This window comes from Delphinapterus leucas, chromosome 2 (assembly GCF_059928025.1).
Source record: "Delphinapterus leucas isolate spDelLeu-1000000601 "Yukka" chromosome 2, BTC_Dleu_Yukka2, whole genome shotgun sequence".
Classification (NCBI taxonomy): Eukaryota; Metazoa; Chordata; class Mammalia; order Artiodactyla; family Monodontidae; genus Delphinapterus; species Delphinapterus leucas.
Window position 1 is genome coordinate 136,090,941 of NC_143130.1, and position 27,606 is coordinate 136,118,546.

The 27,606-nt window shown below is 38.3% G+C and overlaps 1 protein-coding gene and 1 pseudogene across 1 annotated transcript in view; one reads left to right on the top strand and one right to left on the bottom strand.

Annotated features, from left to right (window-relative positions):
* Positions 1-27,606, bottom strand: part of DLGAP5 (DLG associated protein 5) — a 39,181-nt gene that overhangs the window by 10,438 nt on the left and 1,137 nt on the right. The window contains exons 2-14 of the mRNA XM_022570511.2: positions 25,739-25,977; positions 23,196-23,389; positions 19,546-19,608; positions 18,012-18,096; positions 17,819-17,938; positions 16,609-16,679; positions 14,488-14,762; positions 13,611-13,735; positions 13,090-13,219; positions 10,507-10,592; positions 9,584-9,744; positions 3,631-3,723; positions 94-313 (exon numbers count right to left, since the gene is read on the bottom strand). Coding sequence (XP_022426219.1) covers positions 94-313; positions 3,631-3,723; positions 9,584-9,744; positions 10,507-10,592; positions 13,090-13,219; positions 13,611-13,735; positions 14,488-14,762; positions 16,609-16,679; positions 17,819-17,938; positions 18,012-18,096; positions 19,546-19,608; positions 23,196-23,389; positions 25,739-25,976 — 1,861 coding nt within the window. The 5' untranslated portion in view covers position 25,977. The remainder of the gene's footprint in view (positions 1-93; positions 314-3,630; positions 3,724-9,583; positions 9,745-10,506; positions 10,593-13,089; positions 13,220-13,610; positions 13,736-14,487; positions 14,763-16,608; positions 16,680-17,818; positions 17,939-18,011; positions 18,097-19,545; positions 19,609-23,195; positions 23,390-25,738; positions 25,978-27,606) is intronic.
* Positions 284-27,606, top strand: LOC149750297 (large ribosomal subunit protein eL43 pseudogene; annotated as a pseudogene).

The following is a 27,606-nucleotide window of genomic DNA, read 5'->3' on the forward strand; positions in this document are numbered from 1 at the left end:
TAAATCTTCATGTGAAAACTATTTTTCACCTCTTACACAAGCTCCCATCCAACCCAAATATTTCCGTTTAGTAGTCTCAGCAGAAAAACTAACCTGAGAATGATTTAACAGGACTTTCAATTCTGAAAAATCCAGCATCAAACACTATTTTATCCACTTCCTTTGGCATTGCAGAGGCTGCTGCCTCAGCATGTTCTTTCTGCTTAATTCTCTCTCTCACTGCATTTTTTATGGCAGCTAGGCGATTTCTAGCTGCAATTCTTCCACCATCATCCTCTTTGGGTTTACTCACTATACCTGAGACAACTTTTTTCTGTGAAGAGAAATTATGACTTATTAAAGGGATTCATTACCATCTTATAAGAAAAACAAATAAGGCATACATGAAATACTCAACACATTCATCATATACTTACCAACCTCCTAATACGTGCTAAAATGCTTGGGTGGGGGGGTTGGACTTCCCTGGTGGCGCAGTGGTTAAGAATCTGCTTGCCAATACTCGGGACACAGGTTCAACCCCTGGTCCAGGAAGATCTCTCGTGCCACGGAGCAACTAAACTCGTGCACCACAGCTACTGAGTCTGCTCCGAAGCCCATGGGCTACAACTACTGAGTCCGAGTGCTGCAACTACTGAAGCCTGCGTGCCTAGAGCTCGTGCTCCACAATAAGAGAAGCCACCACAATGAGAAGCCTGCGCGCCACAACGAAGAGGGGCCCCGCTTGCTGCAACTAGAGAAAGTCTACATGCAGCAACGAAGACCCAAAGCAGGCAAAAATTTAAAAATAATAAATTTTAAATAAATAAATAAATAAAATGCTGGGGGTCAAAAGGTAAAGGACAAAGTTCCTGCCCTCAAGGAGTTCTCAGCTTCACAGTGGAAGAGCTAGATAAGGACACTGAGAAGAATAAATGTCGTGTTAGAAATAAATTCAGAGGGCTGAATTTATCAATTAATCAACCTTCAGAGGCACCAAGAAAGGCTTATAGGAAGTAGCACCTGAGCTGAAATCACAGCTAGGTGGGCTACAAGATGGGATGAGGAAAGGGCTAGGTAGAGAGAATAGCATGTTTGCAAAACCAGAAATGAAAGAAAGCACAGAGGAGTTGGCAAGAGGTAAGTAACAGCTAATTATGATCCCTCACATGTAACCATTTTGAGGAGCTACATTTACACAGAGGACAAAGTAATAGAGGTTACTGATGATTTTTAATCAGGAGGTTAACATTATCAAATTTGCATTCTGGAAAAGTCACTCTGTGTCCAGCCTGGAGAATGGATTGGAGGGTTACAAGCCAGTTAGGAAGGCGATTACTTCAGTGATACTGGAAAAAGATGCTAGTAGTTAGATTACGGAGGGAAAAATGGAAAAAAGTAAACAGATTCAGGAGATATGAGGAAGAATTGAGAGGACTTAGCAATCTTTTAGATAGGTGGAATGAAGATGGTGAAATACAGAAAGGAAAGGACCACAGAAGATAGCCAGGTTTCTGTCTTGGATGCCTGGAGGGATGATAATACCATTCTCTGAGACAGGGAAACATCGATGTGTGTGAAGATGATTTCAGTTTGGGATACACAGATTTTAAAGTATTACTGTGTCAGCAGTAAGAGTGGTTTGAAATACAGATTCGGGAATCATAGCCGAGTGGGTAAGATTGCGCATGAAGAATATGGAAGGAGAGAAGAGAGTTGAGGTAGGAACTGGAGTATCACAAACACTTAAGGGATAAATGGAAAGAAACTTGCAAACATGACTGATAAAAAGGGACAGAGGTAGGAGGAAAATCAGTATAAAATAATTTCAAGAAAGAGGGAGTAGACTGTATTTAATACTGCAGAGGGACTAGACTTTATAATTAAGTACCTAATAACTGCAGCAATTAGTGGATCAATAACCTTGGTTATAACTGTTCTGGAAGCATAGAGGGGGTGAAGCTGAATTGCAGTGAGTTGGAAAGGTAAGTGGGAATCAAAATAGTAAAGACAGAGTATAGACAACTTTTTCAGGAAGCTTGTCTGTGACTGGGAAGAAAGAAATGGGAATGGGGGAAGGGGAGGTACAGATAACTGTAAGAGATGTGGACCTCACAGGTTTAGCTGTTGTTGTTTTGCTTTTTCCTAATGTAAACAGAGATAAGACCCTTAAACATACCTAAAAACTGATGGAAAGAAGAGGGAAAGATGAAAATAGGATAAGTGATGGAATGAGAGGCAATGAATAGGAGGTAGAAGGGAATGGTAACAAAGTATAGGTAAAAGACAAAATTTATTTTATTTGTCCAATATCTTAACAGTAGCCTATAAATAAAGTAGGAGGAGAGAGACACCTGGTGATAAGGGGCAGAATTACAAGGCTCTGATATACTACTGTACTGATACAGCCATTATCTGCATCACTGATGATATGTTTCCAGGACTAAGTACTCAATAAGAAATATCCACAGTAGCTTCAAAATGTTCAAGCATCCTTTATTGTTTAGTAGATTTAAAACTCATTCAATCAATTTTGTCAATATCCTTTGAGTCTCTGTCATAACAATTAGTAAAATAATTTTATTAAAATGTTTCTTTAATACTGTAACAGCTTAAACTCCTAAGGATTCAAAACAGTTTTGCTATGGATTACATAGCATGATAAAGTACCAATCTAGAGACCTGATTTTATAACCACAGGCATTTTTCTAAAATCTAAAAGGAAAACTGGCAATGCTCTACTGTGGTTTGAGAAGCATTCATCTGAATCAAAAACTCTGAGTTTAAAACATTACTAGAAAAAATTCTACAAATAGATAAGAATGGAAGCTATCATGATAAAGTAATAGGAAATTTTGCAAGATAAAGTATAGGAAGAAGACAGACAATCTAAAGAGCCATTGTTTCTCTTTCTTTTCTATTTAAAAAATTCTTTCAGGATTTCTGTGGTAGTCCAGTGGTTAGGACTCCGCGTTTACACTGCAGGGCGCCCTGGTTCGATCCCTGGTTGGGGAGCTAAGATCCCGCAAGCCACACGGCATGGCCAAAAAAAACCCAAAAAATCTTTCATTTTGAAATATATCACACAAAAGCACAGCCTACTGGATAAGAATAGGAATTCTGGAATGAGAAAGTCTGGCCTGAAACCCAGCTCCACCTTGGGCAAGTAACTTAATCTTTCTGGGCCTCATATTCCTCAACTGTAAAATGGGGATAACAGTACCCACCTCAGGAGGATTGTTGAGGATTAAATGAGTTAAAACATGTAAAGTATTTGGAACAACATTTGGCACATACTAAGCATTATATAAATTATCTACTTCTACCATTATTATTACCAAAAAATGTATAAACACAATTTAAAGAATAAAACAAACACACACATACCCACTATGTAGCAACTCAGAAGATCTCAATCAATCACAGCCCCAAATCAATCATAGCCCCTATCCTTCCTCCCTCCGGAAATAACCATTCTGAATTTTGCATTGCTCATTTCCTTTCTTTCTTCAAAGACAATCAGCACATTGTAAGCAATATATGAAACTTATTTTAAAAAATGATAAAAAATCTGAAGCTAAATGTTTATAAAGCTTGAAAATAAAAATTATTTAGAGTAGAAGAGTCTATATTAGAAACCCACAAACTTACCCGAAAAACTTTTTTGCTTGTATTGTTATTGTTTTGCCACCCAGATTCCTCAAGTTTGGTCAGATTGTTGAATTTTTGATTTACGTCTTCTATCTATTAACAAATAAAGCACAAGTTTATCAGATTAATGCTAACCACATTAAAATTACAAACTAATAAACTGAAGCTTCAAAAAAATTGAGAATGGCGACATAAAATTAGACTAAATCCCCCTGAATTTAGTATTCAAGTGAAAAACTCTTATAGTAAAATTGTTCATTGTTATTTTTGGTGTTACAGACCTTCAAAATCTACATAAAGAATGTCATATATGGGGGCCTCCCTGGTGCCGCAGTGGTTGAGAGTCTGCCTGCCGATGCAGGGGACACGGGTTCGTGCCCCGGTCCCGGAAGATCCCACATGCCGCAGAGCGGCTAGGCCCGTGAGCCATGGCCGCTAAGCCTGCGCGTCCGGAGCCTGTGCTCCGCAATGGGAGAGGCCACAGCAGGGAGAGGCCTGCATACCGCAAAAAAAAAAAAAAAAAAAAAAAAGAATGCCATATATGGATAACTCTCCTAAATTATTTTTGATCACTAAAATGGTAGGAGAGATATCCTAAATGTTTTTGTTTCCTAAATTATGAATACAATCTCTCTCTCTTTTTTTACAGGACATCTTGGTTGCTTCCAAGTTTTGGCAATTATAAATAAAGATGCTATAAACACCTGTGTACACATATTTGTGTAGACATATGTTTTCAACCATTTGGGAAAATACCAAGGACTGTGATTGCTGGATTGTATGAAAAGAGCATGTTTAGTTTTGTAAAAAACTGTCAAACTGTCTTCCAAAGTGGTTGTACCATTTTGCAATGTACCACCAGCAATGAATCAGAGTTCCTGCTGCTCTCCATATTCACCAGCATTTGGTGTTGTCAGTGGTTTGGATTTTTGCCATTCTAATAGGCATCCAGTGGTAGCTTATTATAGTTTTAATTGGCAATTCCTTAATGATCTACGATGTTGAGCTTTATCTTGTCATATGCTTACTTGCCATCTGTATATCTTCTTTGGTGAAGGGTCTGATCAGGTCTTTTCTCCATTTAAAAATCAGGTTGTTTGAAGGGTTCTTTGTATATTTTGATACAGATGTTTGTATCAAATATCAGATACATCTTTTATAAATATTCGTTTCCCAGTCTGTGGCATGCCTTCTCATTCTCTTCACACAATCTCATTTTAAAAGATTCAAATAATATCCCCATCCTTCTGGTATTTCCAATCTCCTCCAACGAGGTAACCACTGTCAACAGTTTGGTAAACTTGCTTCAAGACCCCCTACTATGCATTTATATTCATATGTACTCTCAATCTCTCCCTCTCTCAAAAAAAAAATTTAAATGTCAAAACGACTCAGGATTACATTTACGATCACTGATTTTCAACAAGTTGCCACTGTAATTCAATGAGGAAAAGACAATCTTTCCAAGAAACAGTACTGGGAAAATTGGATATCCTCAAGAAAAAAGTTGAATTTAGACTCTTATCTACACCATACAGAAAAACGAACTACAAATGGATCACAGACCTAACAGTAAGAGCTGAAACTATAACACTTTTAGAAGAAAACATAAGAGAAAATCTTTGTGACCTGTGGTTAGGCAAAACGAGTTCTTAGACATGTACACAACATAAAAGAAAAAAGTTGATAAATTGAACTTCATCAAAATCAAAAACATTTGGGACTTCCCCGGCGGTCCAGTGGTTAAGACTCTGAGCTCCCAATTTAGGGGCACGGGTTCAGTCCCTAGTCAGGGAACCAAGATCCTGCATGCCGCGCAGTGTGGCCAAAAAATACAAAAATCAAAAACATTTATACTGCAAAAGACATCATTAAGAAATTATAACAGAAGCCACAAATTGGGAGAAAATATTTGCAAATATTTCTGATAAAGGACTTGTATCCAGGATATATGAAAAACACCACTCAGTAATAAAGGCAAACCAATTTAAAAATGGGCAAAAGATTTTACTAGACATTTTGCCAAAACAGACATATGAATGGCTAATAAGCACATGAAAAGATGCTTAACATCATTATCAAAACTATAGAGACACTTCTCACCCACTAGGATGGCTGTATTAAAAAACACAGACAATAACAAGTATGGATGTAGTGAAACAGGAGCACACATTGTTGGTGGAGACGTAAAATGGAGTAATCACTTTGGAAAACAGTTTGGCACTTTCTTAAAAAGTTAAACATAAATTTACTACATGATCCAGCAAAATCTAGGTATCTACCTGAGAGAAATGACAATATATATCCACATTAATATTTGTATATGAATATTCATAGACTATTCATAATCACCAAAGAGTAGAAACAATATAAATGTCCATCAATTGATAAATATAGATACAAGCTACAACATGGATGAACCTCAAAAACATCATGCTAAGTGAAAGAAGTCACATACAAAAGACCACATATTGTATTATTCTACGTAATGTGAAATGCCCAGAAAAGGCAAATCTACAAAGACAGCAAGAAGATTAGTGATGCCTGGGGCTAGGAGTGAGAATGGGGATTGACTTGCAAATAGGCAGGACAGATCCTTTTGTGGTGCTAAAAATGTTCTAAATTTGGATTACGGTCAGGGTGTGCAACTCTGTAAATTTACTGACAGTCATTGAATTGTACACTTAAAACAGGCAAAATTTTTTTAACATCTTTATTGGAGTATAATTGCTTTACAATGTTGTGTTAGTTTCTGCTGTATAACAAGGTGAATCAGCTATATGTATACCTATATCCCCATATCTCCTCCCTCTTGCATCTCCCTCCCTCCCACCCTCCCTATCCCACCCCTCTAGGTGGTCACAAAGCACCGAGCTGATCTCCCTGTGCTATGTGGCTGCTTCCCACTAGCTATCTATTTTACATTTAATAGTGTATATATGTCCTTGCCACTCTCTCACTTCGTCCCAGCCTACCCTTCCCCCTCCCCGTGTCCTCAAATCCATTCTCAATGTCTGCGTCTTTATTCCTGTCCTGCCTCTGGGTTCTTCAGAACCATTTTCTTTTTTTTTAGATTCCATATATATGTGTTAGCATACGGTATTTAAAACAGGCTAATTTTATGATACACAGATTGTACTTCAATACAACTCTTAAAAAAAAAAAAGGCCCCAGCAGCCAGTTTGAAGAGGCTGTCATTGGCCAAAGCTGAGAAATGAGCATCAATAAAGACAGTAACTGTAAATAATGAAAACACATCAAATATCTTTAAATCCATAAATTAACAATGATAGTAAGAAACACAGAATTAATTGACCACCATCAAAGGATTCTAGTTAACCAACTCATCAATATGAAAACTGGTAAATGTATATAAAAACTGCTCACAAAGTAATGCTTATATTATGACTACGTAAACACTATTCACATCTGGGCCATAAAGTTATTGAGACTATTATGTTCCCTTACTCACTTTTCTCTAGATGTAATAATTGTTTTGCTTTTTGTTTGCTTAGTTGTTCATGTGTCTATCATCGATTCAGTCTAAACTCTGCACAGTAAGTATAAATTTCCTCTTAAGGACTTCCCTGGTGGCGCAGTGGTTAAGAATCGGCCTGCCAATGCAGGGCACACGGGTTCGATCCCTGGTCCGGGAAGATCCCACATGCCGCGGAGCAACTAAGCCCGTGCGCCACAGCTACTGAGCCTGTGCTCTAGAGTCCTAGAGCCACAACTACTGAACCCACGTGCCACAACTACTGAAGCCCATGCGCCTAGAGCCCGTGCTCCGCAACAAGAGAAGCCACCGCAGTGAGAAGCCCACGCACTGCAACAGAGTAGCCCCTGCTCGCCACAACTAGAGAAAGCCCATGCGTAGCAACAAAGACCCAACGCAGTCAAAAATAAATAAATAAATTTTAAAAATAGAAAAGAAAAAAAAAGAATGCATTAAATCTCCTCTTAATAAAAAACAAATCAGGTATTTTACTCAGTTCAGCTTTCCAGAGACAGGTCTGGTAGAGCCCCTGGTCCCCTTGTGTTGATCAGGAAGTGCTGCTTCCTAAGCATGCTTCACACATTCTTGTCTCCCCTCGGCCTCAATTCTCTTGGCCCCTTGCTGGGGATCCAACCCACCTCCTCCTCCATTCTTGGCTTACTCCCTCATTTTTGTGAGGTACTTTCTCACTTAGCTTGCTAAGAAAGAGTGCTTGGGAGGTAAAATCTGAGACTGTGTGTGTTTGGAAAATGCCCTTCCACCCTCACACTTGATTGGTTGGCTACAGAACTCCAGGTTGGAAGTTATTTCCCTCAGAAGTTTGAGGACATTGTTCTCCCAGCTTTAAATGTTGCAGTTGAGAAATCCAAGGCTACTGTGATCCTTGACCCTTTGTATGAAACTTGTTTTCTCTCTGGAAGCTTCTACAGTTTTCTCTTCATCCCAAGAGTTGTACAGTTATACTTAATGGCGTACGTTGGTGTGGGTCTACACTTGATTCACAGTGCTAGGCACTCAGTGGGCTCCTTCAATCTGGAACTCATGTCCTGCAGTACTGGGGAAAATTTTTAAACCATTTCATTGATGATTTTCTATTTTTTCAGTACTCCTTTTCTGGAATACCTATTATTTGGATACTATACTTCCTAGATTGGTCCACTTCCTCCATCCAAATACCTTTCTTCTTATTTTGGCTTTGGCTTCTTTCTTTCAGGTTTGAGGCTTTCTTGAAATGTCTAATAGTTGTTGACTATAGGTTCCTGAAATAGTAATTTATATGCTTATTTCTAAAATATGCTCAAAAAGCTACAAAGTATCATCTCCTCCCATGCCTTTACTGATCTTCCTAGTGATTCCCTCTCTCATAGCACTTTTTTACATTAGATTGGAATTATATATTTTGTCTAACTCACTAATCAAACTACAAACTCCTTTGGGGCTGAGAATGTGCCTTATTTTATCAACTCCTAGTACAATGTTTGGCACACGGTAGGAACTCAGTAACTGCTGGATGAACGGAACTACTCAAGACTAGATTTACTCATCTTCTCACGTGTAGAATCATTACAGATTATTCAACAGTTGAATATAATCTCAGTTTCCAACCCAAATAGAAATCATACTGACAATATAGGGGAGGAGAAGAAATCAGTCATCAAATTTAGACAGCACTTGGGACTTCCCTGGTGGTCCAGTGGTTAAGACTCTGCACTCCCAATGCAGGGGGCCTGGGTTCGATCCCTGGTCAGGAAACTAGATCCCACATGCCGCAACTAAGAGTTCACGTGCTGCAACTAAAGATCCCGCATGTCACAACTAAAAGATTCACGAATGCCACAACTAAAAGACCCCGCATGCCACAACAGAGATCCCATGTGCTGCAACTAAGACCCAACATAGTCAAATAAACAAAATAAAATAAAAACTTAGACAGCACATTACAGTTTATAAAGGTGCTAATATCTCATTTAATATTACAGGCACAGGGACTTCCCTGTTGGAGCAGTGGTTAAGAATCCGCCTTCCCATGCAGGGGACACGGGTTTGAGCCCTGGTCCGGGAAGATACCACATGCCGTGAAGCAACTAAGCCTGTGCGCCACAACTACTGAGCCTGTGCTCTAGAGCCCACGAGAAACAACTTCTGAAGCCCGTGAGCCACAACTACTGAAGCCCACGTGCCACAACTACTGAAGCCCGCGTGCCACAACTACTGAAGCCCGCACACCTAGAGCCCATGCTCCACAACAAGAGAAGCCCCCGCTCGCCACAACTAGAGAAAGCCCACGCTCAGCAACGAAGACCCAATGCAGCCACAAATAAATAAAGAAATACATAAATAATATTACAGGCACATAAGTAGCTAATACTAACCCTTTTATACTACTGTTACCTCATTTTCAAAAAAACAAAAAAAACAGACTCAAAGTTAACATATTCAAAATACTTGACCACATACCTGAAAACTAAGCATATCCCAAAATCCATCCAGATCTGTACAGGTAGTTTCCTTTTCACCTCGTTTATATTCACAATTGTCCACCAGTCCTGCAAACTGTTTGAACCTTTCTTTCATAAGGAGTCTTGTTTGACCAACTGCTGTGCGAATAAGATCTTTAGCTAAAAGAAATATGAGGTTTTTAAAAGTTAAAGGACAAGACAGGACCTTTACTGCAAGCCAACCAGCTGATAAGACGACCTCATTCCAAATATCCTACAGTTACAGAATCAAATTCTTACTTTAAAGCAAAACAAAAAATATCTACTACAAAACTTTGTTATACAAATATTGAGCATTTACTATCTGCTTCAATTCCTGCTAAAAAGTATCAATATACATTCTCATACATATTGCTACACAGTAAAGAGCATTCTACCTCTCCTTGTATTTTATAAGAATTCAACGTCAAACAACTCACTGCACATCAGTATCTAAGGACTGATGTGGCAGTACACAAATGACTTTTTTCTAAATAGCTTTCCTGAATAGGTAAGGTTGGAACTTTTCAGAAAACTTGATTTTGATTTGATTTCATATTGATTTAGGTAATTTTTGTTCAGAAAATACTTTTGTATAATTAAGCAATACCAGCTATAGCTGTCATTCATAAAGTCACAGTAAAAAAATCTAATAATAAAATAGGCAAATGTCTAACTCTCAGGAATCACAGTCAATATTCTAACTACTTATATCTTTTAAGTCAGGTACCATTTTAGCACAGAGATATTAGTGAACATATGTGAGATATGAAAAATTCTTGCTATTTCGAATAACAATGAAATTATAAAGTTGGACAACACTGGATTTTTGTGTTTCAAATAAATGTAACCATATTAAAAAAAATAAAGGTAAGACATAAAAACATATAAATGTGCCCTCACCGTCATCTGGAATGTCCAATTCAAGCTTTCTGTCCCACTCAAGGCAGTGTGAAGTTAACTTCTCAGTTTCTGACTGGAGAATATTTCTAAAATGATGACATACATTAGCACTATGACAATTATACAACATTAACTTCCCAGAGCTGATGCTTAATTATTTTATGAAATGTGATATGTTAAAATCCATAAATACAATTTGATAGTCTATGTATGTCCATCCTTCCACACCTAAAACTTAAGTGGATGGTTAATGCCAAGAGCCCATTTTTCAAGCTAATATTTCTAGTCTTTTCTGTTCTTATTTTTCAGTGGCTAAGCAGAAAGAATCAGACATTCCTTAGTTCTGTTTATTTTCCATGAAACTAAGGCGAATTCAATTGCCAAGTGTAAGATGAAGCTAAAAACTGTTAAGTCTCAAATTACTGTAAGTCTCAAATTACAGTGATAGGGCCTTACAGATTCTATTAGGCTTTGCTTGTCCAAAGGCAGTGGTTCTCAACTGGGTCAATTTTTCCCACCTGGGAGTATTTGGCAATATCTAGAAGCATTTTTGATTGTCACGAACTGGAGGAGTGCTACTGGCCAGGGATGCTACAAAACATCCTGCAATGCAGGGGACAGACCCCACAACAAGAATTATCCAGTCTAAAATGTCAGTAGTGCCAAGGTTAAGAAACCCAGGCTCGGGCTTCCCTGGTGGCGCAGTGGTTAAGAATCTGCCTGCCAATGCAGGGCACACGGGTTCGAGCCCTGGTCCGGGAAGATCCCACATGCCACAGAGCAACTAAGCCCATGCCCCAGAACTACTGAGCCTGCGCTCTAGAGCCCGTGAGCCACAACTACTGAGCCTGCGAGCCACAACTACTGAAGCCCACACACCTAGAGCCTGTGCTCCGCAACAGGAGAAGCTACCGCAATGAGGAGCCCATGCACCGCAACAAAGAGTAGCCCCCACTCGCCACAGCTAGAGAAAGCCCGCACACAGCAACGAAGACCCAACGCAGCCAAAAATAAATTTAAAAAATAAAATAAAATAAATTTATAAAAAAATAAGAAACCCTGGCTTAAAAATTTAAACTGTTTCTTTACAAAAACATCCAAGCAGGAAAACTGAGGATAGTTTTTCTTAGAAGAATAATTTAGCTGCCTATGTCCAGTGGCAACAGAGAACAGCTTAATTAATGAGAAAGAGACCTGGCTTGGATCTGACATTATTTAGTTGGATAAATTGTTTATCATCTCAATGTCTCAGTTGAACAACACAGTGGATTAGCTAATCTCTGAAAGACCTTATAATTCTAAAACATTATGCTCTAAAAACAATTGAAGTGGTTCCCCAAAATATAAAAAGATACTCATTCATAATAGAAAGAATGGATATTAGAACTAGAGTAAGGGGAATTCCCTGGCGGTCCAGTGGTTAGGACTCCAAGCGTTCACTGCAGGGGGCACAGGTTCGATCCCCGGTCAGAGAAATAAGATCTCATATACCACACAGCGCAGCCAAAATAAATAAATAAATAAATAAATAAAATAAACTAGAGAAAGCTAATATTTTTTATCTGTTTGATTGGTAAAGCTCAAAAATTGTTAAAATTGTTAACATTGTATTGGAAAAGGTATGGGAATTTTCTTGCTATATTCACTCAAAGATAACAGAATGTAATCATTTTCTGTGTGATGTGGAATGTTAAGGCCCTTCTCGAAATGCAGGCCTCTGATATGCTTCCAAGGCATTTAGGTGACATGTTGAGGTTCCCCAAACAGGATGTTAATTTTCAATTCAGTTAGAGAAACATAATCCTATCTCATAATTTGGTGGGCCAAAGAGCCTCCTACCATCTCCCATTATCCTTCTTTTATAAAATAAACTTTAATTTAGTTCTTTGTGGAGGAAAAAAAAAAGGTATGAGAAAATAGGAACTCCCATACCTTGCTGGGGGGAATGTAAATTGAGGTCCTTATATACTTGTACATGAGAAAATTGAAACATATACAAGTTTGTTGTTGGCAGCCTTGATTGTAATAGTAAGAGACTGAACCCAATGTAAATAACCACCAACAGGGACCTATTAAGTAAATTATGGTATATCCATATTATTGGATACTATGTGGCCATTAAAGAACACACACACACAGACACACACACAAAACAACATGAGAAAGCTCTTTAAGTACTAAAATGGAATGTCTACTACATTTAACATTAAATGAAACAATATTAAAATATATATATATATATATATATGTTTATGTTAGTTTACATATGCATTATCTACCTCTGGAAATATTCACAAGAAATGAGTAACATTTGCCTCTGTGGAAGGTTCAAACTATCCCCTGGGAGGCAGAGTTGGGAAAAAGACTTCTCACTTGTACCTTTTTCTACCTTTTGAATTAGGAACCACATGAATGTACTAGTTACTGAAAAAAAATCATTAAAATTTAAAAGATAAATGAAAATCACCAAAATTCAATTTCCCCCAACTCATCTATTATATTCAGGTTAAAAATAGTATAATTTTGGTTTTAAATGTCTAGACATTGATACAAAATTCTTACACTAGGAACAAATGGACAAACCTGAAATATGGCACATCATGTTGTGGCTGAGATATCTGATCTTGATTTACTTCAAGTGATGGGACTTCTTCTTTTATTGAAAGGCCATCTGAATTTTTATTAGTAGTTTCATTTTTATTTAAAACATGTTCTATAGATTAAAGAAAATATTACATATAAATTTCAAAGCAGCAACTCATAAAATGACATCCCCCACAAGACAAATTTTTTTTAAATCCTTTAATTTTTTTCAATGTTGAATTTTAAAATTTTATTTCTGACTCAATGATTTCATTCACCACATATCCTCTAAAGTGTCTCCTTATATTCATCTCCTCAAATTTACATTTATTTCCCCCCATCTTCTCAGTCTGTATTCCTTATTCCAACTCTTTCTCTCTCCAGACATCTTTCCCCATGTTTTCCCATCTCTCCTGACCCTGAGATCACATCCCTGAACTATATGTTGAAAAGGGCTCTAAACAAATGTCTGATAAATCACAATCCAGAAAAGCAAGTAAAAATTAATTAAAATACAATACCTTTATTCCAAACTGTTAGAGAACCCAAAGGACATTGTAGTTTACTTGAATCTTGATGTACTGTCTTGGCAGAGAAAGTTTTACATTTTTGTGCCAAGATTTCTTTTGTTGCTACAGTCTTATCACTAAAAACAATAGCAAAAAAATACTTTATGAAACATGAGCCTCCTATATCTAACTGAAGGATTTCAAAATGATGTTACTTTTTAAAAACCTGGGATTTAATAGAAATATGTTTCTATTTTTTTTTAATGTGTCTTTCTGGAGGGGAAAAATTTAAACACCTATAGCGGAATGTCCATCTTTACTAATTATAATGAGATCCAAAGACTGTGAAGATCTCTTCACGGAACATAAGCACTCATAGTCTTGGATGCTGCTGAGCAGTTTCTAGTAAATTTGCCGCAAATTTGCAGTCTTTGCAAAACAACCTTGCTGTTTCTCTTAATGATTCCAACTGATTTCCCCCCCACTTTGCAAGTTAATTATCTTTGGCTTTAGAAGTAGTTTTTCTAAATACTCGGCAAAAAATCAAACAAAAAAAACCCCAAACCATGTCTGAACTACAGTACTATAGAAATTTCTTCCTTCTAAACATTTATTTCTAAGTATTATAATAAAGACACTTATAAAAAGCAAAAAAACACAAAGTGTACCATGAAAATAATGATAAAAACAATGTATAGGAAATACCAAAACTGTCAAATACATTACTGTAGCCTTCTGAAGAATTTTTTTAAAAGACCAAATTTTCATGATTTATAATTAATATAATTTACTAACTAAATATTAACTTTTAAAAAGCACAGGACAAATCTAAGAAAGGCGTTTGTTAACCATCTTAGCAAGGAATTCATTATTAACATTAAATTCTTACACTTCTGTGTTTAAAGGGGTCCAGGTATAACTGGGTGTCAAGAAAGCACTGGCACTTCTGGGAGTCATAGGTGTTACTTGATAGGTCTTCAGACCATCTAGTGGCTGAAACATAAAATCTTTAGGTGCGAAGGAATTCTTCCCCTTCATTTTTGCACTATTTGTCTTAGATAAATTTTCCATTTTTGATAAGACACCATCTGGATCCATTCCAATTGTTGTACTGGTTTGTGAATCCAAAGTACTTTCTTCACTATCAACTTTAAAAGAAATGGCCTAGATGGGAGGAAACAGAATGGAGTAAGAATTTCTCTTCTGGGGATATATTCAAACCAATTTTTACAGGCCTGAAAATATGAAAGTTGAGATACGTGTCCTTTGTGCATAATTTAAGAGAAAAAAATAAATACAATTAAATGTAAATATGGAATCAGTAGCCAGCTAACTAAACCACTGTCATGATCCAGAGAGAGACAGAACCAATCCTCATTAAAAGGACTAAATAATAGGTTTTAAGTATTAAAATTAAATATATGAAAACTAAGGTGGAAAAATTACCCACCTAACAAATATCTACCTTTTTATTTAAATTATGTTGATAATTACAATGGTTGAGAATCAGAAATCCAATGTTTATTGGATGACTACTATTGTCAAGGACCAAATCCTCTTTTAAAATCACCTTGATTATAAATAAATTTATCATGAGAAAAATATTTTTCAGTGTGACGACACAGTGAGATTAACCATATAAAATGTGAAGCTTATTTTCTCTGTCAATTTAATTATTTGGTTTTTTTAAAACTGAGATATAACTGACATATAACATTATATTAGTATCAGGTGTGCAACATAATGATTTGATATTTGTATATACTGCAAAATGATCTAGACGATGAGTCTAATGAACAACTGTCACTACACAAAGTTACAATTTTTTTTTCTTGTGATGAGAACTTTAATGACCTACCCTCTTTGCAACTTTCAAATATACAACACAGTATTATTAACCATAGTCACTATGTTTTATAGTGAATCCCCAGGACTCACTTTGTAACTGGAAGTTTGTAACTTTTGACCACCTTCACCGATTTTACCCACCCATATAAACATAATTTTTAGAGGTTTTTACATTTCTGATTTTTAATTTTTAGTTAAGAATCTAGCCACATTTCTTATACTTTGGCATAACTTTTTTTTCTTTTAAAATAAATTTATTTATTTTTGGCTGCGTTGGGTGTTCATTGCTGCACACAGTCTTTCTCTAGTTGCAGTGAGCGGGGACTACTCTTCCTTGCAGTGCATGGGCTTCTCATTGCAGTGGCTTCTCTTATTGTGAAGCATGGGCTCTAGGCACATGGGTTTCAGTAGTTGTGGCATGCAGGCTCAGTAGTTGTGGCTCGCGGGCTCTAGAGCTCAGGCTCAGTAGTTGTGGTGCACGGGCTTAGTTGCTCCACAGCATGTGGGATCTTCCCGGACCAGGGCTCGAATCCGTGTCCCCTGCAGTGGCAGGCGGATTCTTAACCACTGCGCCACCAGGGAAGTCCCTAACTTTTTTTAAGGTTAAGGAACTGTGTAGCATGGATTATAAAACAAGGCATTGGGGCCTCAAAATTGTGGCTCTTTTTTGAAGACTCTACCATGTACTATGGTAGACGCTATCAGAAATGTTAGGTTATTTAATTCTTAAAACTACTCCACGTAGGTATTACGGGTTGGAGATGGGAAAACAAATTCCTAAGTTGTCCAAGGTTATATAGCTAATTGGAAGCAGAGACAATATTCAAACTCAGGCCTAACTGAATTCAAAGTCAATGCATTTCACCCTACTCCATCCTATCTCTTAGCTAGTTCCCACATGAAGGTTTCGGTCAGCTGTGTTTTTATCACTTTTCTCTATTTCCTGTTAATCAAATTATGCTTTCTCCACCTATAAAACTCTGAGGATAAGACACCTGAAAAACAACAGTAAATCCTCCTGATGCTTCTTTATGGTTCAAGAGATTTTAACACATGTGTAAGTTATCTTCTTGAAGCAGTGCTATATGCTTAATTTCAATTTTATGAAAGTAGCAGTGAGATTTTCAAAGTACCTAGAAATAAACAGATGTTTATACTCTACCTTGTCAGGTTTTGTTTCTAGCTTTTTGGCAGGTCTTCCTTGATTTGGTGCCTCTGTTTCTGTTTCATTATCTAAAATAAAAGTGAAATAAGCCATCCATTTAGACTAGATAAAAAATGCTGCATTAAAAGTACTAGGTAATTTGGGAAAGGAAAACAGGCAATAGGAATGTATGTCAAAGAATTTTATGATTAAAAGTCACATTATAAAATAGGAAAAAAATAGATGAAATTTCCTGCCAAGTTTAGGCCATCTGTTTTCAAAACAAAAGTGTTAAGGTATTTTACCTTTTGCCTCTGAATATCAAATATGTAATTATTATAGAAAATTAGAAAAAATTTTAAAAAGCACAAAAACAACAACAATCAAAAATTTTACCCAAGCTTACACTACTCAGTGGTAATCACTATTGACACTTCGGAGTACGTTTTCCCAGTTTTTTCCTATGTTCACATTCACATACATATTTTAGAATTTCAATCATACTGTTCAGAGTTTGAGCTGATTTTCTTTGCCCACTTAATACGATTAGCCATGTCATTAAGTGTTCTTTCATACATTGTTCTTAAATGGTTACATTGTATTCCACCAAATGGATGGACTGTAACTTACTGGGGCCATTAATTTTTCACTTTGAAGCACTGCTTACACCAATTCAGTACTTCAACATTTGAGCACCCACTGTGTGCTAACGGGATATCGGGGCACAAAACCTATCTTCGGGAATTAGAATCTCCATTTCCTCCTCTCCTACTCAAAGAAGTACATGATGATTTTAAAAATTGAACACAGGGGCTTGCCTGGTGGTGCAGTAGTTAAGAATCCACCTGCCAATGCAGGGGACACGGGTTCGACCCCTGGCCCGGGAAGATCCCACATGCTGCGGAGCAACTAAGCCCGTGTGCCACAACTACTGAGCCTGTGCTCTAGAGCCCAAGAGCCACAACTACTGAGCCCACGTGTCACAACTACTGAAGCCAGTGCACCTAGAGTCCATGCTCCGCAACAAGAGAAGCCAATGCAATGAGAAGACTGTGCACCGCAATGAAGAGTAGCCCCCGCTGGCTGCAACTAGACAAAGCCCGCGCGCAGCAACGAAGACCCAATGCAGCCAAAAATTAATTAATTAATTAATTTTAAAAAATTGAACACAAAGAACTTCAAGTACCAAAACATCCTAGCTCAGTCACTGATCAAGAAATGTTCTTACCATTAGTAGCCCTTGTCACTGGCTTTCTTGCTGTAGTAGGCGGGACTGTTCTGGCAATCTGCTTTGCTGCTTGAGTAGCCGATCGAGTCATTCTCACTGGCGGCATTACAGGCTGTATAGCTGTGGGAACAAATAATAAAATCAAATGTTTGTGGTAATTTTAAATTATTGTTGTGGCAACATCAGAACTTACCTTTTTTCTCTTTGTCCAACACTTTCTTTTCAGAAGCCTGTCTTTGACCAGGTCGGATTGCTCGAACATCACTCCCATTATCAATCTATTCAAAATATTAGGTACTATGTGATTTAATTGCATAATGAACCAAACCACCACATTTTTAATGTGTAAATTGACCCCTCATCTGAAACCTGATATTGTAAATGACTCAGCAAAAAACCCACTACCCCAAATAAAATGAGATGAAGAAACAAGTTTTCCATTATATACATTTCCTTACAAGCTTTTTCAGAAACCTAGAATTTAGAAAATGCTAACAAGCTAAGCTATTAAAAAAATAACTGACTATATCTTCTGAGACTCCTTAAACATACCAGGCATGTTTTCAATTCAAGACCTTTGAATTTTGTCCAGAAAATTCTTCTCCTGGAAGAAAGCTCTTTCCCACAGTTCACTCTTCTACTTCCTTAAAGACTTCATTTAAAATGCCACCATCTGGAAACTTCCCTGGTGGCGCAGTGGTTAAGAATCTGCCTGCCAATGCAGGGGACACAGGTTTGAGCCTTGGTCTGGGAAGATCCCACATGCCACGGAGCAACTAAGCCTGTGCACCACAACTACTGAGCCCACACACTGCAACTACTGAAGCCCGCATGCCTAGAGCCCGTGCTCCGCAACAAGAGAAGCCACCACAATAAGAAGCCTGCGCACCGCAACAAACAGTAGCCCCTGCTCGCAGCAACTAGAGAAAAGCCTGCGCACAGCAATGAAGACCCAACACAGTCAAAAATAAATAAATAAATAAATAAATTTATCAAAAATAAAATAAAATGCCACCATCTCAGTGAGGCCTGATCAAAATTCCACCCTACACCTACTTCAAAACTCCCCATCTCCCTTCTTCTTCTTTTTTTTTAATCTCCCCCATAATACTTAATACTTTTGACCATCTGACACACTTTTTTAGTGCTATCTCTCATGTAAGCTCCTTGAAAACAGGGAATTTTGTTTGTTTTGCTCAGTTATATTCTAGAGCCTAAAGGAACATGGTAGTGACTCAAATTCATTGAATACATGAAACTTAGCTTCCTCACCTGACAAAGAGGCATACTATTTCCCTCTTTGCCCACTTGATTTTATTTTAGTAATCCTCCTAATAAGTTTATCCATAACCGTGTTTTGAAGACCCATAAGTTTATAACACTCACCCTGTATGCTTTATATTCCTATCTGCACTTCATGGTGACATGGGATGCATAATAGAAGCCCGGTAAACAAACAAAGGAAAAAGAGTGTGGCACAGAGTTTAGTATAGATCTCATAAGGGATGTCTGGGCAAAGAATATTTTAAGTGACTATTTCCTTAGCATCTAGCCAAATCTGTTCTGCCACCATACCAAAACAGTGATTTTGGTAGTACTATTGACTCTAGTAAAATAATCACTATGCTTGAAGATGGTATTAGATTAAAAATAAATGTACTTACTCTGAGGAAAAAAAGTACAATTTGTCATTTTAGTAACAATGACCTACTAACTATCAAGTTTACCTTTGTCAGCTCCATTTGGTCTTTGGCCTTTGACCTTGTAATCCGTACAGAAGATGGAACAGCCTTAAAACAGTCAAAAGAAGATAAAGTTAAAAAAATAAATAAATAAGCTGGCAAAATTTACTTCCATGTTTCATTATGAAATAAAGTTTCCATTTTAAATTTAAATTTTATCCTTAATAATTTATGGCAAAAAGATACTTGCTAACTTAAATTAATTTTTTTTTTAATTTAAATTTAAATTTTTTTGGCCGTGCCGTGCAGCTTGCGGGTCTTAGTTCCCCAACCAGGGATTGAACCCAGGCCTCTGGCAGTGAAAGCACTGAGTCCTAACCCCTGGACTGCCAGGGAATTCCCTAAGTTATTGTTTTTTCTGGTTCTGGCTTGATTTAAATTATGTTTAAGTTAATAACTTCAAAACTTACCCATATTTCTCAATGAGGAGAGAGAAGAAATTTCAAAGCATATTTTCCAAGTATTAGGATCCTCATTAATGTGATTAGCTAGACATATTTAAAAGGGGGTAGATGAACAAACTAGAGTGTTAGGATCTTTTGTTTTCTGTTCATGAAAAGACACTGTACAGCTTACTTCCCTAGCTTTGACAATTTGCCTTCAAATCTCATGATTATACACCTGTCCATTGTCAGTAAGAAAATGGAGACCTAATCACAAAATGTGAAAAAAATTTAGCATGAGAAAGACCAATTAAAAAATTATAAGGTATTTATCAACTCTGTAAAATTTCTTAAGAAACGTAATCAGGGACTTCCCCAGTGGTCCAGTGGTTAAGAATCCACCTTCCAATGCAGGGGACATGGGTTTGATCCTTGGTTGGGGAACTAAGATCCCACACGCTACGGCGCAACTACGCCCGTGCGCCACATCTAGAGAAGCCCACATGCAGCAACGAAAACCCAACGCAGCCAAAATTAAAAAAAAAAAACAAAAAACCCACAACGATGTGTCTCTTCTTCCTCCTACGTATATTTTTAAGATATTTTAAAATAGTTGTTTACAGTGTAGACCAATGATTGGTATCTACATATTCCTAAAAAGACAGCTTAAATCTAATCCCTTCCAAGAGGTCTTCTTTGATGTTCCTCCGAATATAAACAATCTATCCTTCCTCTAATATAAAGAACATATTTATCTGTATCTTTCCACCATGAACTACAGTTTATTAATTTTGGTCTCTTCTACAGTGTCCTAAGATCATACGGAGTAAATAAATCAAAGATCTGTCAAATGAATCATTGAGATTCATGAAGCCTCGAAAAACAAGCAATATCTTCGGCCTTTATATTATTCAGTTCTTATTTAAATCAGGAATGAGTATACAGTCAATGAGATCTTTTATACATATCTTTAAATAGCAAATCAGGGATTTCCCTGGTGGCGCAGTGGTTAAGAATCCGCCTGCCAATGCAGGGGACACGGGTTCGAGCCCTGGTCCGGGAAGATCCCACATGCCGCGGAGCAACTAAGCCTGTGCGACACAACAACTGAGCCTGTGCTCTAGGGCCCGCGAGCCACAACAACTGAGCCTGCATGCCACAACTACTGAAGCCCGCACGCCAAGAGCCCGTGCTCCGCAAAGAGAAGCCACCTCAGTGAGAAGCCTGCACACCACAATGAAGAGTAGCCCCGGCTTGCTGCAACTAGAGAAAGCCTGCACAGAGCAACGAAGACCCAACGCAGCCAAAAATAAATAAATAAATAATAATAAAATAAATAAATAAATAGCAAATAACCAGTGACTAGCAAGTTTACAAATCCAACTGATCTGTTCAAACTTCATCCTTCCTGATTCACTAACCATTCTCTTTAGATCACCCCTCCTTTAGCTTCTATCCTCCATTTTAGCTCTGCTGCCACTCTGACCAGTCCTTTTCAGCCTATCACTGCCCACCTAAAGGTGTTCTCTAGACCTCACTCTTTCATAATTTTATATACCCTAATTGGAATGGTCTCATTTAGTCCTACAGCTTAAGTGTCCATTCATACTCCCAATATCATATCCAAAATCCACATCTTAGCATGGATCCCCATCCTGATTTCCAAATTTTTATTCCCAACTGCCTGATGTCTAGATGGCCGAAACAGGATCTTTTCTTAAAAAGGGTATTAATATTCACCCACTTAAGCTTTTCTTGCCTTCCTCATCTCTTCTAGCAGCAGCAAAATTTGTATTATTGATCAAACTATTATCTTCAGAATCATCATCTCTAACTTTTCAACTTCCTCCACCCCTCACATCTACTTGGTCACCAGTCCTATCAAATTTATCTCTTAAGATGTCTTACATGGCACCTGTTAGAATGGCTATTATCAAAAAGACAAGAAATAATAAGTGTTGGTGAGGATATGGAGAAACAGGAACCCCTGAGCACTGTTGGTAGGAATGTAAATTGGTGCAGCCACTATGAAACACAGTATGGAAGATCCTCAAAAAATTAAAATTAGAACTACCATATGATCCAGCATTTCCAATTCTGAGTATTTATCCAAAGGAAATGAAAACACTAACTCAAAAATATATATGTATCCCCATGTACGTTGCAGCATTATTTACAATAGCCAAGACTTGTAAACAACTCAGGTGTCCATCACTTGAGTGAGGTGCAGGGTAGGTGAAATGGGTGAAGGTGGTCAAAAAGTACAAACTTCCAGGTTTAAAATAAGTAAGTCCCGGGAATGTAATATACAGTATGGTGACTACAGTTAATAATACTGTATTGTATATTTGAAAGTTGCTAAGAGAGTATATCTGAAACGTTCTAATCACAAGAAAAAAAGTTTTGTAACTATGTGTGGTGATGGATGGTAACTAGACTAACTGTGGTGATCACCTTGTAATGTATACAAATAATGAATCATTATGGTGTACACCTGAAACTAATATGTCAATTATATCTCCAGTAAAGTGATGTCTTAAACCTATTTCTTTTTTTGGTTTTTTCTTTTGTTTTTTTGCGGTACGCAGGCCTCTCACTGCTGTGGTCTCTCCTGCTGCGGAGCACGGCTCCGGACGTGCAGGCTCAGCGGCCATGGCTCACGGGCCCAGCCGCTCCACAGCATGTGGGATCCTCCCAGACCAGGGCACGAACCCGCGTTCCCTGCATCGGCAGGCGGACTCTCAACCACTGCACCTCCAGGGAAGCCCCTATTTCTTCTTTTTAAACAAATGTCTCAGTCCACTTATCTTATCTCACCTATTCTATAAAGAATATTCACAATATAGACTCACAACTGGTCTTCCTATCTATAAATGCTTCCCTTTCTAGACTATAATCCTCAAGTCCAGCCTAATCTTCCCTGAGTATTACTTTGATAATGGTACAACCTCGTTTATAAACCTCCCTTGACTCTCCATATCCTAGAGGATAAATGCCAAATACTTTGGTATAGCATTCACTCTTCAGCCTGGCTCTACCAGCTGTCCTAGTTTTATCCAATCTCAACCTAAATATAGCTACATCAAGAGACCCTGTTTTCATCTTGTGAGTTACTGTTATGTCATTCTCACCTCCTACCAGCTAATTAAATGAATAAAGGGACTCAGGGGAAATGGTTATTTTAGTCATCTAATCTTCTAAAGAAAATTCCAGTTAAAAGGAATATATATCAAGTTAGGATACTAAACTTACCTTTTTTGGCTCAGCTTTCATAGTACTCTGGTTTGAGAAAAGAAAACAAGGAATATCAGGTCTATAAAGACCCACTTTAAATACTCCTCGTTTAGCTTTCTCTCTCTGCTCTTTCAATTTTTGAAGCTGCTTTTCTTCTTTGTATTTTTGGAGCATTTGTTTTCGTTGATCACCTAGAATAGTTTTCACTGACTCTAAGTAGGAAAAAGAAAAAAAGAAAAATACAATATATAAAACATTTCAGATAAAAAGTTAGGCAAACAACTTCTAACTTCAACTGTTGCTAAGAAATGCTTTTAGTAACTTCTTGTTAATTCCTTAGCACTTCAAGTTATTTCCACCCCTATTTTAAAATTCCTATTTCTTTCACCTTCATTTGTTCAAATATATAACTGTTTACTATGTACTAGGCATGTATTACTTCACATTTAAATTAACTAGCTTCTATGATAGTCAGCCTCCAAGCTGACCTCCAGCGATTCTCACCTCCTGGTAGACATGCCTTGTGTCATCCCCTCCCATACTGAATAGGGCTGACCTGTGTAACCAAGAAAGTACTGTGGAAATGATAGAGAACGACTCCCACAACTAGGTCATTAAAGACATCGCAGCTTTTGTCCTGCTCTCTCTTGGATCCCTTGCTTTGGGAGGAAGCCAGTGGCCACGTGGAACCTTAAGGAACTCAAGCGGCCCCATGGAGATGTCCACATGACAAAGAACTAAGGCCTCCTGCCAAAAGCCAGCATCATCTTGCTGGTAATGTGAATGAGTCACCTTAGAAGCAGATCCTTTACAATAATCAAAACAGGGACTTCTCTGGTGGTCCAGTGGTTAAGACTCCCAATGCAGGGGGCCCGGGTTCAATCCCTGGTTGGGGAACTAAGATCCACATACCACAACTAAGCCTGTGCACCACAACTAAGCCTGTGCACCACAACTACTGGGCCCAGGCACCACAACTAGAGAAGCCCATGTGCCGCAACTAAGAAGCCTGCGTGCCGCAACTAAGACCCGGCGCAGCCAAAACAAAAAGACAATGTCCTTATAATGATGGCCCTCAGGGCTCTATGGGAGCTAAGCTGTTTGCCTTCTCTAGCCATGCTTACCTACTTGCTTTCTCTGGAACATACCAGACCCACTCCCACCTCCAGGCCTTCGCAAATGAGGAATAAAAGATATTCTAATAGCATATTGACAAGGTTAAATTTTGTTTGAAAGATTTTGGTCGAGGAAAGAAGCATTTGAGAGGGTATGAGTAGAGGCAAGGAGACAACTCAGAAGGTAATGTCACCTCTTCTCAGACAGAAAATGTCTAGTTCTTCCTTCAAAGGCCATCCTATATAATCCTACGACCCAGTGTTCATTTTCTCTGAACTCCTAAGAGATGTTATTCTTTACTCTATCCCCCTCAACCACCAACCCACTTCCTTTGACCTTCAAACATAAACTGATCACTTCATCTCAAAAACAAAAAAGTACCCTACGACACTTTAATCCACTTCCTTTCTCTCACTTTCCTTTAGAATCACAAAAATGACAAATCTGGAAGAAATAGTTTAGCCCAACCTCCCCTTTTACAGAAGCAATTAAGCTGAATATGTTGAGTGTCTTGTACATGTCACACATTACACTGGTTCTGGAAAAATGATAAAACTGAAGTAGCGAACACGTAAAACGACTTGACATCTCATTTCCTTCTCTATAAAACTTTTAAGACTTCATCTTTCTGCCATTTCTTCACAATTTATCCTTGCTTTATTTCACTGCAATCTAGCTCCTAGTGCCTGCTATATAAACACAACTAAATAGGAGTCCAATAAGTCCTTCCGATTAAATGCATGTTATTTCCCAGTTCTCTTCCTTCTTTTCTATAGCATCCCTTGCCTTCTAAGACATCCATTTTTATTATTTTTATCTCTTGCTGAGATCATTCTCTTTTCTGGTTGGTTCTTTCCCTACTAATTACCCCAAATCCTTTTGGGCAAACTACAGGGATGAATCCTTTGCTCTTCCCTCTAAGAAGTGTTCCCATTGGCAAAGTACCCTTACTTCATGGATACTTCAATCAGTTCTATTTCTATGTCCCTTATCAATTTATCGTGTCAATATTTATCTTATCCAAGCTCCAGAAGTAAGAACTTTAGGATTCCTGTAAGGCCATATAGGTAAAAAGTGTTATAATACTCCATAGGTGAATGGCTTTAGCCTAGCTAGGACGTCCACAGCCTTTACTTGAGTGCTTTTATTTGTGGGGGAGGGGGGCACGCCAGGCAGCCTGCAGGATCTTAGTTCCCCCACCAAGGATCAAACCCGGGCCCCTGGCAGTGGAAGTGTGGAGTCCTAACTACTGGACCATCTGGGAATTCCTAACACAGCCTCTACTTGAAATAGACAGTATTTAGTTGTAGAAAACACCAAGTTATTTATTTAGAATGGCATTTCAAAACTCCATTCTTCTGGTCAGGGTTGTTTTTAACCTCAGGTATTAAACCAACTTTTATTCACTCTTCAAACACTTGAAATTACAATAGACTTTTACTTACTTGGCTTGACATCGGCCTTTTCTGGAACAAGCTCATGAGATATCTCATCTAATTCAAGAAGAATTCTACCTTCCGAGGTTGGAACGTTGACATCTTTCAAACCAAAGTGTCTATTTCGTTCATATTCCTTATGTCTGTTTTCTTTCTGAGACAGTGATTTCCTATGAGCAATTTTAGTTCTAATCATGTCAGTACTTAATTGCTTTCTGTGTCGACTGGCAAAATGTGATGAAGCCATCCTATCAGGAAAAAGAGAGAAAGACCAACTTACATGAAATTTCATTTGATTATTTAAAAAGTTAGGATTCCAGTTCACCTCCCACCCCAGAGTCTTCTAAAAAAAACAAAATTAAAATACAGCTCTCTGGGCTCAGATCTAGGTTGTGGCAACATGGCTAAACGCACCAAGGTCAGAATCGTGGGTAAATACGGGACCCATGTTGCCTCCCTCAGGAAAATGGTGAAGAAAACTGAAATCAGCCAGCACTCCTAGCACACTTGCTCCTGTAGCAAAACCAAGATGAAGAGACAAGCTGTGGGCATTTGGCATTTCCTGCATGAAAACGGTGGTTGATGGTGCCTGGACCTACAACACCACTTCTGCCATCACAGTAAAGTCACCAGAAGACTGAAGGAACTGAAGGACCAGTAGAAGGCCACCATTTGAAACATTGCTAGCCTATAATAAATGGGTTAATTTACATAATAAAAAATACAAAATGGAATAAATATGTGACTGAAGAGTGGGAAGGAGGTTATCAAGAGATAAAACACTACAACCTATTTTGAGGTTCTGAACAGGAACTTGCTTGACAGATGAAGTGAAGCCCAGGAAGCTAAAGTCCAGAATATAAATAAGAGGGTCTAGGCTTACCATAGAGAGCACTGCAAAATAGAGTAGGAAGTAAAGGTGAAAATAGAGATATAGTATACAGAATAGTTTCCTTAACTTTCCCCTGATGATGAATGCAGGCAGGCTGGCATTTTTTCTCAAGGCAAAAAACAAAACAAACAAAACACACAAGATGCCTATTAGGTAGGTAGGAATGATAAATAGGCAGTTAGATATACGAGATTGAGAAAAAGAAGGTTTTTTTTTTTTGCGGTACGCGGGCCTCTCACTGCTGTGGCCTCTCCCGCTGCGGAGCACAGGCTCCAGACACGCAGGCCCAGCCGCCATGGCTCACGGGCCCAGCCGCTCCGCGGCATGCGGGATCTTCCTGGACCGGGGCACGAACCCACGTCCCCTGCATCAGCAGGCGGACTCCCAACCACTGCGCCACCAGGGAAGCCCAAGAAGGGTTTTCAGAAATACCATGGTGATGCAGAAGGATAATCATATCAGTTTGCCCTGGTGAGGGCAAAATAAAATTCTTTTCGGCCATGTAAGAAATCATACAGTTTACTTGGCATATGCTCTTTTCTTAGAAAAATCCTTGGGAGTCCAAGAAAGACAATGTCATGGGTTCCAAGAAATCGCGGATCCAACTGAGGAAAAGAATAAAGGAACGTGGAAAGTCTAAAGGCATCTCCTATACAGCTGGTATGGAGAACAACCAAGCCAAATTGGAGAAAGAGGGTTGATTCTCCAGGGAAAAGTCTTGCCAGCTTAAAAGAGAAGGAGGAAAAAAAAAAAAGGACGGAGGTCTGCCATTAGAAAGTTAGGGCAGGAATAAAGAGGTAGACATAGAGAATGGACTTGAAGACATGGGGTGGGAGGGGGAAGCTGGGGCGAAGTGAGAGTAGCATCGACATATATACACTACCAGATGTAAAATAGCTAGCTAGTAGGAAGCAGCAGCATAGCACAGGGAGATCGGCTCGGTGCTTTGTGACCACCTAGAGGGGTGGGATAGGGAGGGCGGGAG